Consider the following 15,430-nt stretch of genomic DNA (forward strand, 5'->3'; position numbering starts at 1 on the left):
TTCTTCCCCTGGAGGTCTGGCATCTTTCCTTTTGTTCATCTCTATCCCCCAGAAGCTGCAGCAATGGACCCCCACCATCCACAGATCCACCATCTCTCCTTTCCTCAACTACCCTTTCATCCAGCATCTCTCTTCCGTGTTCCTGTCCCTATTCTCCTCTCCAGTACTGTCCCCCTTGTGTCCCTGTTCCTATGCTCCCTCCATGCCCAGCATCTTATCTCTCCCCATATCCAGCTTCTTCTTTCTTCCTTGCCTTCTGTATCCCCTTCACCAGGTACAAGCTTTCTCCTACTATCTTTCCTGCCATCCTGCACCCTGCCCACCTACTTTGGAGCAGTATCTGTCCCTCTTGTACCCTACCCCTTGTGATCTTGCATTTCTCTCTCCCTCTCTCCATTAGTCCAGCACCTCTCATCTGTTTTCCTCTCCTTCTTTTTGGTTTGGTCTCTTTCTCTCTTCCCTTCACCCAAGTTGGCATCTCCCCTCCCCTCTCTTACTCCTTCCTTCTCCTCCCTCTGCACAGGCCTGCCTCCTGCTACAAAGGCACTCTTCCTCCCCCCGTGAAGGCCTGCCCTCCCGCCGCCAAGGCCTGCCTCCCCAGCTTCCCCATGTTTAACTTAAGCTCATAAGGCAGCCTGCAGGATCGCTGGTGCTATAGCGATCCCTGCAGCTGCCGTCATCCTCAGCGTCACATTTCGTCTGCCGCGATCCTGACCCTGACGTCAGACAAGGGGCGGGACCATAGCAGAAAGAACGTGCCGCTGAGGACGAAGGGCAGCTGCAGGGATCGCTATAGCACCAGCGATCCTGCAGGCTGCCGTATTAGCTTAAGCTGGTAAGAGCGAGGAAGCTGGGGAAACATTCAGGCCTTCCCCTCAAGCAGGAGCGGCAGCGGACGGCCAGCAAGAGCCAGCGCTACCGCTCCTGCTTTAGGAAGGCACGGGGAGAATGATCGACCATCGAATCGGGAGGCCGATTTTTCTTAAAACTGAATCGATGTGAATCGTGCAGCACTACTCTGTGTCCATCCTATGTCCAAAAGGTATGACGGGATATAAATAAAGCTCCCTCTCTTCCCATGCAGCATGTCTCCCTTCCCTCTACTCCATGTCTACTTCTCCCTCTCTCTCCATGCACTCTCTTTTCTTCCCCTCCACCCTTATGTCTATTTTTCCCTCTCACCACTCTCATAACATATTTCCTTCCTTTCCTCTCCCCAATCCCACTCACAAATATGTTATTTCTTGCTTCAGCAGGCCAGCGGCAGTTCCTACAGCTGCTTGCCAGTAACCCAAAAGCCTCTTTGCTGCGTCCCACCTGGGTAGAAAAAGGAAGTTCTGACAGAGGGAAGGATGTGGCACAGTGACTTCCAAGTTAGCAGCAAGCAACTGTAGGAATTACTGCCACTAACTCGTTGAAAGAAGAGAGAGAGAAGTGCAGGAGAATTGCAGGGGCGACGGCAATGTCGGCTACACAAATGAGTTAAGGAGGAACGAAGATAACCACTTGCACTGTTAAACTGTAACCCGTTCTGAGCTCTCTAGGGAGGACTAACTAACTAAACAAACTGAATTCTAGGTTCCACTGGTAGCCAGTGTAGTTTTAAGAAAAGTGGAGCAACAGCATCAAACTTATGAACCACAAATATTAGCCATGTTTTGTATAAACTGTACCTGTCTGATTAGAGTCTTAGAAAACCTAGCAAAAATGATGTTATAATAATCTATCCTAGACAGAACTAAAACTTATCCTAGCAATCTAAATGTAATTAATTCAATATATTTGCAAATAGATCTCCATTTTTTTTCAATGCTTATAATGATTTCTGAGCTGTTTTACTTTTTATTCGTAAACTCTTACATAGAAAATCAAAAGAAAAAGTATCTGTTTTTAATGGGGAATCTTGAAGGAAAGCCCTGTTTTGTCAAATGGATTTATCCATAAAAATGTGGTCTCTTGTCTATTTAATTTGAACCAATTGGCCAGAATCCAGTCCTCAATTGCACAGATTCCAAACGTTTTGTCAATGTGATAATCCAATCCCCCGGCACTAGAAGTAATACCATAGTATCTGCATATATAAAAACCAAAATGTTGAGACTGTCCAGTGGTAAACTTAAGGTTTGGAGCAACACATTGAACAAAGGTGGTGACAAGGGGGAGCCCTTTAGGACCCCATAGCTCAGAAACTATTCATTTTCTTTCTACAATATGTATGAGTACACTTCAAATTCTACTGCTTACTTTACAAGGCTCTCAATGGAGAGGGCCCAACCTACTGGAACAGCCAACTAAATCAATCTTCCTCAATCAGACACAGAAGATCCCACTCACTTTTCTCTCACCCATCATCCAAAGATGTCAAACGAAAAAAACTTTATGACAACCTAATAGCCTCCAAAGCAGCTAAACTGGACAGACAAATCACTACTCTGTTATCTTCGACTTCAGACTACAAAGCCTTCAGGAGAGATATTAAAACCATACTCTTCAAAAAACACATAAAACCTATCCAGCACAACCAATCCCAACCAAATATCTAACACTCTATTTACCCTTAGATCTCTCTAATACTCTTTTATCTATCAAACGTTATCTAAAACCCATAATTTCACCCTATTCTTATCTCCTAAAGACCTCCACTTCCTTTTGGTAACTCTTTATCCATTGTTTATTACCTTAAAAAATTCTATGTGATCACTTATTCTATTCCTTTTAATTTGAATGTAATTCTTGTTTTTAGTTTGAATGTAATCCGCCTTGAACCGCAAGATAATGGCGGAATAGAAATCACTAATGTAATGTAATGTAATAAAAACTTTCAAAACTGTATTAGGAGAGAAATACCATATTTCTCGCTCCATAAGATACACTTTTTCCATCCCCAAAAAGGGGGTGGAAATAAGGGTGTGTCTTATGGAGCGAATACCCACCCCCACCCCTGTTACCTTATTTAGTTCCTCCGGCGGTCCTGCCCTTCCCTCCGGCTGACTCCCAAACTAACTGCAGCAGCATCAAGCGCGTGTAAAAGGCAGGCGCAAGCTTTTCGCGCTCCTGCCTTGTCCTGCGTCGCTGTGTTAATGGTTTCCTCAGTGCCTCCGGCAGTCCTACCCTTCCCTCTGGCTGACTCCTGAACTAGATGCAGCAGCGTCAGAGCGGGTAAAAGGCAGGTGTGAGCTTTTCGCACTCCTGCTTTGTCCTGCGTCGCTGCATAAATGGCTGCTTCAGTTCTCATGAGAACTGACAGCAGTCATTCATGCAGCGATGTGGGAGTCAGCCGGAGGGAAGGGCAGGACCGCCGGAAGAACTAAAATAAGGTACGGGGGGAGGCCCTGCCTGCCTGCCTTGGGGTGGAGATGAGGAGTACAGGAGGAAGGAAATGAAGCTTGACATGGGGAGGGAAAGAAACAGAGCAAAGAAATGCTGAAGGAAGAGGGAGCATAGGGACAGGGACATGGAATAATGCTGGAAAGGAGAGGAATAAAGATACAGAGCTGCGATACTTAATGGAAGGGGAGGAAATGGTACACATGGATAGTGAAGAAAGATCGTGCACATTGGGGGGGGGCCTTGCCTGCCTGCTTGCCTCGGGGTGGGGGGGCCCTGCCTGTCACTAGGCTCCCTGCCTGTCAATAGGCCACTAGGCCTGCCTGCCCTGTCCCTGCCTACCACTAGACCACAAAAAGGGGGACAGGGTAGAGAGCCTGGCAGAGAGGGGGGACAAGGTCCAGAGCCTGGCAGGGAGAATTTGGTTCAGAATAAGTCTTTTTCTTGTTTTCCTCCTCCAAATCTAGGGTGCATCTTATGGTCAGGTGCGTCTTATGGAGTGAAAAATACGGTATGCTTTTCTTACCTTTCTCTTTTTCTTTAAGATAAGCAGATACCAAATCATGCAGAAACATAATTAACTCAGCATCCATAGTCACACAGATATGATCTGTAAACTCAGTCACCACACTACATTCCACCTTTGGCTTGCTGTTGGCATCTAAAAAAAGATCAAATAAATAATTCTATAAATGTAAATATTTAGAAACACTTTCCATAGTCAATATATTGGTACATAAAAAGACAAATGATATTCCCACTTAGGCAAAATAATAGTGTGGAGTTGAAGGTATAACAGGATTGCATGTAGGCAGTTGACTAAAACTGTCTTTTCTTTATTCAATGCTTTTGTAGTGCGGGACAATGTTGACAGTGGAGTTCTACAGGATGATATATAGACAAGATTTTAATGCACACATGGCATTCAGAGACAAGGTAAAGCCAAAGCCTATGGCATCCCAAAATTCATGAAGATCCTTTCACAACCCTGGGTTATAGTGCGTTACTTTATCTCTGACATTGAACAAATACCAAAAGTATATATGTGGGAGTCTATTCCATCCAATCTAAAATTCAGACAATGTATTTATTTGCTTTTCTGGGGCAAAGACAGGATTGTATGCATCCACAAAATTATACACACACAACAATCCTGATGTATACAAAAACATGTGAAGCGACATTATAATAATTTGTGTAAAGGAGCTATTTGTATTTATTTATTTATACCCCGCCTGTCACAGTAGAGTACATACATGGTCAAACTTCTTCATCCCAAAAACCAGTCTGACTGCTGCAATGATTACAACTGGTGCAAAATGCAACGGTCAGACTGATTTTTGAGTTGAAGAAATTTGACCATGTATCTCCTTCTTACCGACTCCTGCATTGGTTGCCGATGGAGGCACGTGTGAAGTTTAAGTTTGGATTTTTCTGTTTTAAGGCACTGTTTGGCTTAGCCCCTAAATATATAACTGACCTTTTCTCCTTCCCAACCAACAAACATAAGAGAAGCTCACACTTGAATTTTGTATCTCCACCAGTTAAAGGATGTAAATTCAAAAGTTACCACCAACATCTTCTCTCATATCAAGCAGCATTATGGGGTAAAGACCTGGAACAATTACTTATGCAAGCTAATACTTACGGGGAATTTAGGAAACACCTAAAAACATATCTGTTCCTAAACTACCTTGGCAACTGATTTGTACAATCTTTCCCACTTAACTGATCCCTAGAACTATGATTCGCTAGTATTAACTTGTCAATTCCACTCAATTTGTACTATTTTAATCATTGCAAACCACAGAACTTCACGGTCCTACGGTATATAAACTGTTATTATTATTATTATACAGTTATCATTTCTATAGCACTGTTCTCATATCATTCTATTAAGCCCAGGTCCCAGAAGTGAAGGCCTCATACCAGTACTGAAAGTGCTTTACAGCATTGGGAAACAAGTATGACTGAAAGCAGAACTATGGGAGAGGGAGAGGCAACACCATGCTTTGGGAAAGGACCAGGAGCGAAGGAGAGGAAAAGGAGATGCTGGAACTGGTGTGGATAGGAAAGCCAATAGTCTCACTTATAGATCACCCCTCTCTCACTTCTGGTCAAAAGTATTTGTGGTACTTAAGCCAAAGTTTGCTTATCTGTTAAAACATAACACTTAAGTAGTTTCCGGGGGTTTTGATAGTAGTAATAGCTTACTGGATCCTTGAAAGTCCACAAAAGGACCCACCCTAGACTGTTTCTCATAGACATATTTTATAGTCCAAAGGGTTAAAAGGGAAACATAGAAACATTATGGCAGATAAAGGCCAAATAGCCCATCTAGTCTGCCCATCCGCAGTAACCATTATTTCTAAGAGATCCCATATGCCTATCATATGCTTTCTTGAATTCAGACACAGTCTGTCTCCACCACTTCTTCCGGGAGACTGTTCCATGCTCTCATGTTAAAGGCATCTAATAAATTAATGTCAGATCTTTACCTTTGGCTATCCAACTTGTTAACTGAAGGAGTATTCCATGAAAATAGAAGGCATATCATCATCCATCCCATCATTAAAGGCAAAAAAAACCCCACCCTCTTCTGAGCCAAGCAATTACAGACCTATTGCTTTAATCCCTCTTTTCATCCTGTAGCATTAACTTATGATACTGTGATATTTGGCATGTCTATGAGAAAAAAGAGTCAGATATCGGCAAGTAATAACAAACTTTTATTGATTATGACAGGAGTTGCCATGCAACATATTACTAACAATTGGAAAGATCACAGCAGACTTAACTTTGATTTCTGGTGGAATTCACTTTGTCATCTATACAAAATGGAACGTTCAATAGCAATACAAAATGGAAATTATACAAGGTTTAATAAAATATGGGAGCCATTGACATTGTTTTGTAATGAATAAACACCATTTTCTTAACATAAAGCAATGTTACTTACCGTAACAGTTGTTATCCAGGGACAGCAGGCAGCTATTCTCACTAGTGGGTGATGTCATCCGACAGAGCCCCGATACGGACATCTTGCAAGCATGTCTTGCTTGAAGAAACTCAGAAGTTTCGAGATGCCCGCACCGCGCATGCGCTAGTGCCTTCCCGCCCGATGGTCCGGGCGTGTCTCCTCAGTTCAGGTAGCTAGCAGAGAAGCCAATCCAGGGGAGGTGGGTGGGACGTGAGAATAGCTGCCTGCTGTCCCTGGATAGCAACTGTTACGGTAAGTAACATTGCTTTATCTCAGGACAAGCAGGCAGGTATTCTCACTAGTGGGTGACCTCCAAGCTAACCTCAATGGGATGGTGGGAGAGTTGGCAACTTAGGAGAATAAATTTTGTAACATTGTTTGGCCAAACTGTCCATCCCTTCTGGAGAAAGTATCCAGACAATAATGAGAGGTGAATGTATGAACCGAGGACCAAGTGGCAGCCTTACAAATCTCCTCAATCGGTGTCGATCTGAGGAAGGCTACCGAGGCTGCCATTGCTCTGACCCTATGGGCTGTGACCCTACAGGGAAGGGGTAATCCAGCCTGGGTATAGCAGAAAGAGATACAAGCTGCCATCCAGTTGGAGATGGTGCGCTTCGATACAGGTCGTCCCAACTTGTTTGGATCAAAGGAGACGAAAAGTTGAGGAGCAGCTCTGTGTGGTTTGGTGCGATCCAAGTAGAAAGCCAAAGCACGTTTACATTCCAGAGTTTGTAGAGCTGATTCTCCAGGATGAGAATGAGGCTTTGGAAAAAATGCTGGAAGCACAATGGATTGGTTGAGATGAAATTCAGAGACCACTTTAGGTAGGAATTTCGGATGACTGCGGAGGACCACCTTGTAATGATGGAATACTGTGAAAGGTGGGTCCGCCATCAAGGCCTGAAGCTCACTGACCCTGCGAGCAGATGTGAGGGCCACCAGAAAAACCACTTTCCAAGTGAGAAACTTTAGTGGAGCCTTGCTCAAAGGCTCAAAAGGAGGTTTCATAAGCTGAGAAAGAACAACATTTAGATCCCAAACCACTGGAGGCGGTTTGAGAGGAGGATTGACATGAAAAAGTCCTTTCATAAATCTGGAAACCACAGGATGAGCAGAGAGAGGTTTCCCTTGTAGAGGCTGATGGAAAGCCGCAATAGCACTCAGGTGGACTCGTATAGATGTTGACTTGAGACCAGACTGAGACAAATGTAGAAGATAGTCCAATACAGAGGATAGGGAGGCTCGCTGAGGCTCCTTAGAATTGGAAATACACCATGAAGAAAATTTAGTCCATTTTTGGGAGTAGCATTGACGAGTACTATGCTTCCTGGAAGCCTCCAAGACATCCCTCACCGCTGGGGAAAACTGGCGAGGAGTTACGTTGAGAGGAACCAAGCTGTCAGGTGGAGAGACTGCAGGTTGGGATGAAGCAGAGACCCCTGATGCTGAGTAAGCAGTGAAGGAAACACTGGAAGTAGGTACGGTTCCCTGCTGCTGAGTTGAAGTAGAAGGGAGAACCAAGGTTGCCTGGGCCACAGAGGAGCGATCAGAATCATGGTGGCACGGTCTGACTTCAGCTTGACCGGAGTCTTCTGAATGAGAGGAAATGGCGGAAACGCATACAGAAAGCGATTCCCCCAATCCAGCAGAAAAGCATCCGCCTCGAGGCGATGAGGATCGTAGATCCTGGAGCAAAACTGAGGCAGCTTGAAATTGTGGGGAGCCGCAAAGTGGTCTATCTGAGGCGTTCCCCACTGAGCAAAGATCTGATGAAGGGGCTTGGAATGGAGTGTCCATTCGTGAGGCTGGAAAAGACGACTCAGATTGTCTGCCAAGACATTGTCCTTCCCTTGAATGTAGACAGCCTTGAGGAAGGCGTTGTGGCGAACCGCCCAATCCCAGACTCTGAGAGCTTCCTGGCAGAGGGAGGCCGAGCCCGTGCCCCCCTGCTTGTTGACATAGTACATGGCGACTTGGTTGTCTGTGTGAATGAGGACCACCATGTCGTGAAGCAGATGTTGAAAAGCTTGAAGAGCATTGAAGATGGCTCTGAGCTCCAGAAGATTGATTTGATGGAGTCGGTCCGCACTGGTCTAGAATCCCTGAGTGCGAAGCCCATCCAGATGAGCCCCCCAAGCATAGGTCGAGGAATCGGTTGTGAGGACCTTTTGGTGGGGAGGAGAGTGAAACAGCAAACCTCTGGATAGATTCGAAGAGGTCATCCACCAAAATAGAGACTGCCGAAGAGCAGGAATGACTGTGATGTGTCGCGTCCACGGATCCGACACCTGAGTCCACTGAGATGCCAGGGTCCACTGAGGAATTCTGAGGTGGAGTCTGGCAAACGGCGTCACATGAACTGTAGAGGCCATGTGGCCCAGGAGGACCATCATGTGTCTCGCTGAGATGGTTTGGCGAGAAGACACAGACTGGCAGAGATGAAGAGCAGCCAGGCGCTGAGGAGGAAGGAATGCTCTGAGGCGTATGGTATCCAGGACAGCCCCGATAAAGGGGAGCGACTGGGTCGGCTATAGATGAGACTTGGGAAAGTTGATCTCGAATCCCAAGCTCTGCAGGAACCGAATCGTTGACAGGGTCGCCGAGATGACCCCTGAGGCCGAGGGAGCCTTGATCAGCCAGTCGTCGAGGTAGGGAAATACCTGAAGACCTTGGTTCCGGAGTGCCGTGGCCACCACCACCAGACACTTTGTGAAGACTCTGGGGGACGAAGACAGGCCGAATGGAAGCACTCGATACTGCAGATGTAGATGTCCCACCCGAAATCTGAGGAACTTGCGAGAGGCCGGATGAATGGGAATATGAGTGTAGGCCTCCTTGAGATCCAGAGAGCAAAACCAGTTGTTCTGCTCGAGGAGGGGGTAGAGAGAAGCAAGTGTCAACATGCGAAACCTCTCTTTGACCAAGAATTTGTTGAGGACCCTGAGGTCCAAAATGGGTCGCAGGTCGCCCGTCTTCTTCGGAACAAGGAAGTACCGGGAGTAAAATCCCTGGTTCAATTGGTCCGTCGGGACCGGCTCTACGGCACGAAGCCGGAGCAAAGCCTGAGCTTCCTGAAGAAGAAGGGCGGTCTGAGTCAAGTTGGAAGGATACTCTCTTGGAGGGTGGTCCGGAGGGACCCGATGGAAATGAAGAGAGTATCCTTCCCTGACGATAGTAAGGACCCAGAGGTCGGATGTTATGGCCTCCCAGCGATGATAAAAATGATGGAGGCGCCCTCCGATGGGAAAAACAGGGAGAGGCAGAACGAGGTTGGTTATGCCCTCGACGAAACAGTCAAAAAGGCTGAGTGGCCTTAGGGACAGCAGGCGACTGAGACTTCGGCTGACCCTTCTGAGGAGGCTGACGCTTCGCCGGTTGCCTCGCAGGTGGAGCTTGTCTCGGTTGATAACACTGCTGATAAATCAACGGTGGACGAGAGGGTCAAGACTGTTGAGGCTTAGGCTTCGGCCGAAGAATAGACTGGAAGGACTTTTCATGATCAGACAATTTCTTTGTGACAGTCTCGTTGGATTTGTCAAAAAGGTCCGCCCCAGCGCACGGAACGTTAGCCAGGCGGTCCTGAAGATTCGGGTCCATGTCAATGGTCCACAACCAGGCCAGTCGGCGCATCGCCACCGAGCAGGCTGCTGCTCGGGCTGAGAGCTCGAATGCATCATAGGCAGATTGCATCAACTGAAGACGAAGCTGGAACAGCGAAGCCACCACTTCCTCAAACTCAAATTGAGCCTGGGTCTCGATGTATGGTGTGAATTTCCGAAGCACAGGCAGAAAGAATTCCAAGTAGGCTGCAAAGTGGAAATTGTAATTCAGGACTCGAGACGTCATCATCGAATTCTGATAGATGCGTCGACCAAACTTATCCATGGTTCTGCCCTCGCAGCCCGGAGGCACTGAAGTATAGACTTGGCCAGGATGAGACCGCTTGAGCGAGGATTCGACCAGGAGGGACTGGTGAGAAAGCTGAGGACCCTCGAAGCCCTTATGATGCACCGTGCGGTACCGAGCATCCAATTTCCCAGGAACCGCAGGGATAGAGTAGGGAGACTCGAAACACCTCATGAAAGTCTGGTCGAGGAGCTTGTGCAGAGGAAGGCGCAAGGACTCGGCCGGAGGACGAGGCAAGTGCATGGTATCGAGGTACTCCTTGGAGTATCGAGACCCAGCATTGAGGGTAATGTCCATGTCATCTGCCTGAGGAACGATGAAAAGGACAGTTGGTCCGCCGTCGCCGGTCTGCGAGACGGACTAGAAGAAGAAGAGGCATCAGGCTCCAGAGAGGCCTGCGAGCAACAGGACGAGTAGAAAACCTCGGGGTCCTCGAACTCCGGCCCCGGAGGAGGAGACCCAGTCGAAGCAGCATACCCCAACCGAGGCAATTTCTTCTAAGGCGAGACGGTCGAGTGCCGAGAGGAATGCTTCGAAGAATGTCTGGATCGATGCCCCTCTCGATGCCTGGAAGGGGATCGAGCCCATCTGTGAGAAACTGGGTCAGACGCCTCCAAGGAGCAGATCGGACTTGATGCCGTCGATCGCAGAGGCGGAAGAGTCGGCGCTTCCCCCGACGACGCCCAGGTTTGATAGGGGGTTCGGAAGAACTCGTCCTGCTTCCTGCTATGCCCAGGACTGGGTGGCCCTGAAGGTGGACGCCACACTGAGTCATGGGGCGGAGTAATCGGTTCCAAGGGAGGCAGGTCACTAAACGAGGCTTTCCTCGAGGGGATGGGCTCCAAGGGAGGCATATCACTAAGGGAGGCCCTCCTCGAGGGAATCGGTTCCAGAGGAGGCACAGCACTAACGGAGGACCTCCTCGAGGACCCGGACACCGCTCGCCGCTCCTCCTCGCCGAGCAACGAGGTCGTGCGGCGAGGAGGAGGGGGCGGTCCGCCCCTCGAAGCCGAAGCTGGGAGGTCACCCTGGATGGTGGCAATCAGCCGAGGCCCCATGGTCTGCATGAGCTCCACGAACTGAGCCTCCAGAAGGGACCGCAACGAAGCCGATATGGAGGGATCCGCACCAAAAGGGGGCCCTTCCGCACCATCTCCACGCTCCTTCGGTGCTGCGTGCTTCTGCTTGCCAGTCTTCGGCACCTTGAGCACCACCGGTGGAACTGTCGGGGTCGATATCTGCTCCGAGGAGACGGAGGAAGGCACCGGCGCCGAAGCCGAAACCGGTGTGAACGATGCCGGTTTCAGGAGGCCCGAAGCAGCCGGGGAGGCAGAGGGCTTCGCGGAAGGAGTCGAAGCACCCGTCGATGTCGATGTCGAAGCTGCAGGATCCGATGAAGCTTCCATCTTGAACATGGACTCCCACAGCAGACAGCGGCGCTTAAACGCTCTCGCCGTTAGAGTGGAGCAAGGCCGGCACGATTTCGGGAAGTGATCTGGTCCCAGACACTGTAAGAAGCGTCGATGAGGGTCCGTGAGCGAAATCGCGCGCTGGCACTTGCTACACTTTTTAAAACCGGTAATCGGCCGGGACATAGGCCGGAAAAGCTCCGCCGCAAGGTCGAAGGCGCGGGGCCCCAGCCACGCGGCCGACCCGGTATCGGAAGGAAAAATTATAAAAAATTATATATTTTTTTTTTTTTTGAAAAAAGAAATCAAAGAAAGAAATAAATGCACAGGAGAGCCAAAAGAACTCAACCCGTGGCAAAATAGAAGGCAAAAAAGAGATTCAATGGGCGCAAATTGAAGATAGACTTCTCAGCTCCGCAGAAGAAAAAGAACTGAGGAGACACGCCCGGACCATCGGGCGGGAAGGCACTGGCGCATGCGCAGTGCGGGCATCTTGAAACTTCTGAGTTTCTTCAAGCAAGACATGCTTGCAAGATGTCCGTATCAGGGCTCTGTCGGATGACATCACCCACTAGTGAGAATACCTGCCTGCTTGTCCTGGGATAACTTATGAATGGAGGGGAAAGGGGAGGGATGGTATAAATGAAGAAAAAGGTAAAAAGAAAATATGAAAAAGATTGATTCAATTAAGAAAATAGTATGGAAAGGGAAGGGGGGAGAAGGGTTTAGATACATATACATTTGTTATTATCTTGATAGATTTATCAAGTGTTGTTTGTAAATCTATGTATCACTTTTATTGTACACTTGTTGAAAGATTAAAAATGAATAAAGAATTTAAAAAAAAAAATCCCTCTTTTCATCAAACCTATGGAAGGTGTAATGCAAACAACTTATGAGCGACTTAGAACATTTTCAACTGCTTCACAATTCACAATCAGGCTTCAGGCATTCTTTTAGCATGGAGACAGTCATTGTATCAATAACCAACGACCTATACAAGATACTTAGCAAGGGTCAGAATGCCCTTGTTCTTCAATTTGACCTTAGTAGTGCTTTCGACCTGGTGGACCATGATCTGCTTCTATGCCTTGACGCCTTTGGTTTTTCTGGGAACATATTAAATTGGTTTAAAAACTTCCTGAAATCACATAGCTATCAGGTGGAAACACTCTATCTTCAAAATAGTTTATAGTTTATTTAAAATTTGATAAAACGCTTTACAATATATTTCAAAGCGTTGTACAATTAAAATCAAAACTAAATAATGGGTAAAGACAATACTAGGGCAGACAATACTAGGGCAGACATAAGGTGGGAAGGAGGAATAAAACAAAAGGGAAGTGTGGAAGAAAATTACAATTTAAAAACAGGGAAGAAACGAAGGGAAAAGATAGGGGAGAATTTTAAAATTGATAAGAAATAAAGGTAAATTAAGATTGTATAAGATACACCAAAATTGAGTCAGATATATTAACCACATGCATCTTTAAAAAAGAAGCATTTTAAGTTGCTCTTAAATTTGGCCAAGTTTTGTTCCACTCTTAACTATAAAGGTAGTGAGTTCCAAATGGTGGTTGCTGTTATGGAGAAAATGTAAGAACGACGATAACTAATTATTTTTAGAGATGGAACATTAGGGTAAATTGTGATGAGGATCTTAAAATTCAAGGGGAGTCATGGAATAAGTAGTCTGTCAATAAATGCTGGTTCATTTTTCTGCCGGGTCTTGAAAGTAAGGAGGGCGATTTTATATATAATCTGATGATGAATGGGAATCCAGTGGGCATTTTTCAACAGAGGAGTAACGTGATCAGATTTTTTTGAGTTAGTGATAACTTTTATTGCTGTGTTTTGTATTAGTTGAAGTTGTCTAATGACGTGATCAGATGTTTTTTGAGTTAGTGATAACTTTTATTGCTGTGTTTTGTATTAGTTGAAGTCGTCTAATGTCCTTTTGGTATAAACCTTTATAAAGTGAATTACAGTAGTTGATTTTAGAAATTATAAGGGAATGAATTAAAATCTGGAGAGATTTAAGGTCAAGGAGAGGAACAGTAATTGCGGTGTCCCTCAAGGCTCACCATTGTCACCTCTACTCTTCAATGTCTACCTAGCTTCTTTGGGTGACCATCTTAGAAACATAGAAACATGATGGCAGATAAAGGCCAAATGGCCCATCCAGTCTGCCCATCCACAGTAACCATTATTTTTTCCTCTCTCTAAGACATCCTACATGCCTATCCCATGCTTTCTTGAATTCAGACATAGTCTCTGTCTCCACCATCTCTTCCGGGAAACTGTTCTACACATCTACCACCCTGTCTGTAAAAAAGTATTTCCTTAGATTACTCCTGAGCCTATCACGTCTTAACTTCATCCTCTGCCTAAATGTCTCTCATTACAGTTAAGCTGATGACATCACTATCATCCTCCCTATCACCAGCCTCATAGAATAGAATCCATCCTTGCTACAATAGAAAATTGGATGTCTTGTTTCAAATTAAAGCTAAACATTGAAAAGGCAAAATTATTTCTAGTGACAGACTCTAACTCTATGTTACATTCCATAACCTTGAGGGGAATCATATAGCCTTTATCACCGACAATCAGAATCTTAGGCCTGGAGAAAAAAAACACTTCAAAACCCAACCACCCAATAATTTCTTAGATTCTGCTAACGATAGATGTGTCTCTTGGATAAAATATATATCCGCATTTTGTTTCTGTAAAAAATTTTAAATTTTTTTTTCTTTACTGGATGATTCAAGCCATTGACGTTTAGAGAAAATAATTTAATATCCATTCAATATATCATTTAAAAACATGGCACTCAATTTAATACAATTAAAATGATCAGACACCATCACACCCAATAAATAAAATTTCATTCCTACTACAAAAAATTCATCCTTCCACATTCCATCCAATCCCCTTTCCCTTAACCCAAATCCCTCCCAATCCCAACCCACCCAATTAATAATAATTGATAATTGTTATTTATTAGTATATGGGTGGGAGGGGTGGGATTCTTATATAATTATTTATTTGGAATATTACAAATAAGAATGTCAAGTGATTAATTAAGATATTTATGAATGATTGTTGTACACTTGTAATTTTTGAAAATGAATATAAAGATTTAAAAAAAAAAAAAATCAGAATCTTAGGCGTGCACTTGGACAGACAGCTAGCTGTCGTTGACTGCTCAATTCAATCATGTTACCAGCAAAGGATTTTCCTCTCTTTGGAGACTTAGATCCATCAGGAAATTCTTCGACCAAGCGCCTTTTACTCTCCTTGTCCAATCACTAGTTCTCAGTATCTTGAACTACTGCAACATCATCTACCTATCTGGACTTCTCCAACATTTCCAGAAATTGAGCATAATTCAAAACAGTGCAGTAAAGCTGATATTTAACTTGAAAAAATTTGATCACTTATCCCCTTTCTACAACAAACTCCACTGGTTAAAAATGGAGAATCGGGTATTTTTAAAATTTGGCTGTCTCTTCTATAAGGCCCTATATGGTTTATTGTCTGATTACCTCGCCAATCATTTCTTATTTTTCAGACCCGGGCGGACCTCTTGACCCCAGTCATTCTTTTCCTTCCCATCAGTTAAAGGTTTCTTGCATAAGAGATTCATCAATAAATTCTGATCCTACTAAACAGCTTCTAAAGATCAAGAATGGAGTCATCTGGTCTGTTCTTCTACATCATACATGCATTTTAGGAAGCTCCTGAAAACTCACCTCATTCCCAAACCTGACGACCCAGTTTTAAATTAACCCTTGTTGATCTA

At 45.4% G+C, this 15,430-nt stretch overlaps 1 protein-coding gene across 9 annotated transcripts in view; it reads right to left on the reverse strand.

The window, feature by feature from the left end:
• KIAA1109 (KIAA1109 ortholog) overlaps nucleotides 1-15,430 on the reverse strand; it is a 908,505-nt gene that overhangs the window by 49,146 nt on the left and 843,929 nt on the right. For all 9 annotated transcript variants that reach the window (XM_033938537.1, XM_033938601.1, XM_033938589.1 and 6 more), the window contains one exon: nucleotides 3,854-3,988. In XM_033938537.1, the coding sequence (XP_033794428.1) occupies nucleotides 3,854-3,988 (135 nt within the window). The remainder of the gene's footprint in view (nucleotides 1-3,853; nucleotides 3,989-15,430) is intronic.

This window comes from Geotrypetes seraphini, chromosome 1 (assembly GCF_902459505.1).
Source record: "Geotrypetes seraphini chromosome 1, aGeoSer1.1, whole genome shotgun sequence".
Classification (NCBI taxonomy): Eukaryota; Metazoa; Chordata; class Amphibia; order Gymnophiona; family Dermophiidae; genus Geotrypetes; species Geotrypetes seraphini.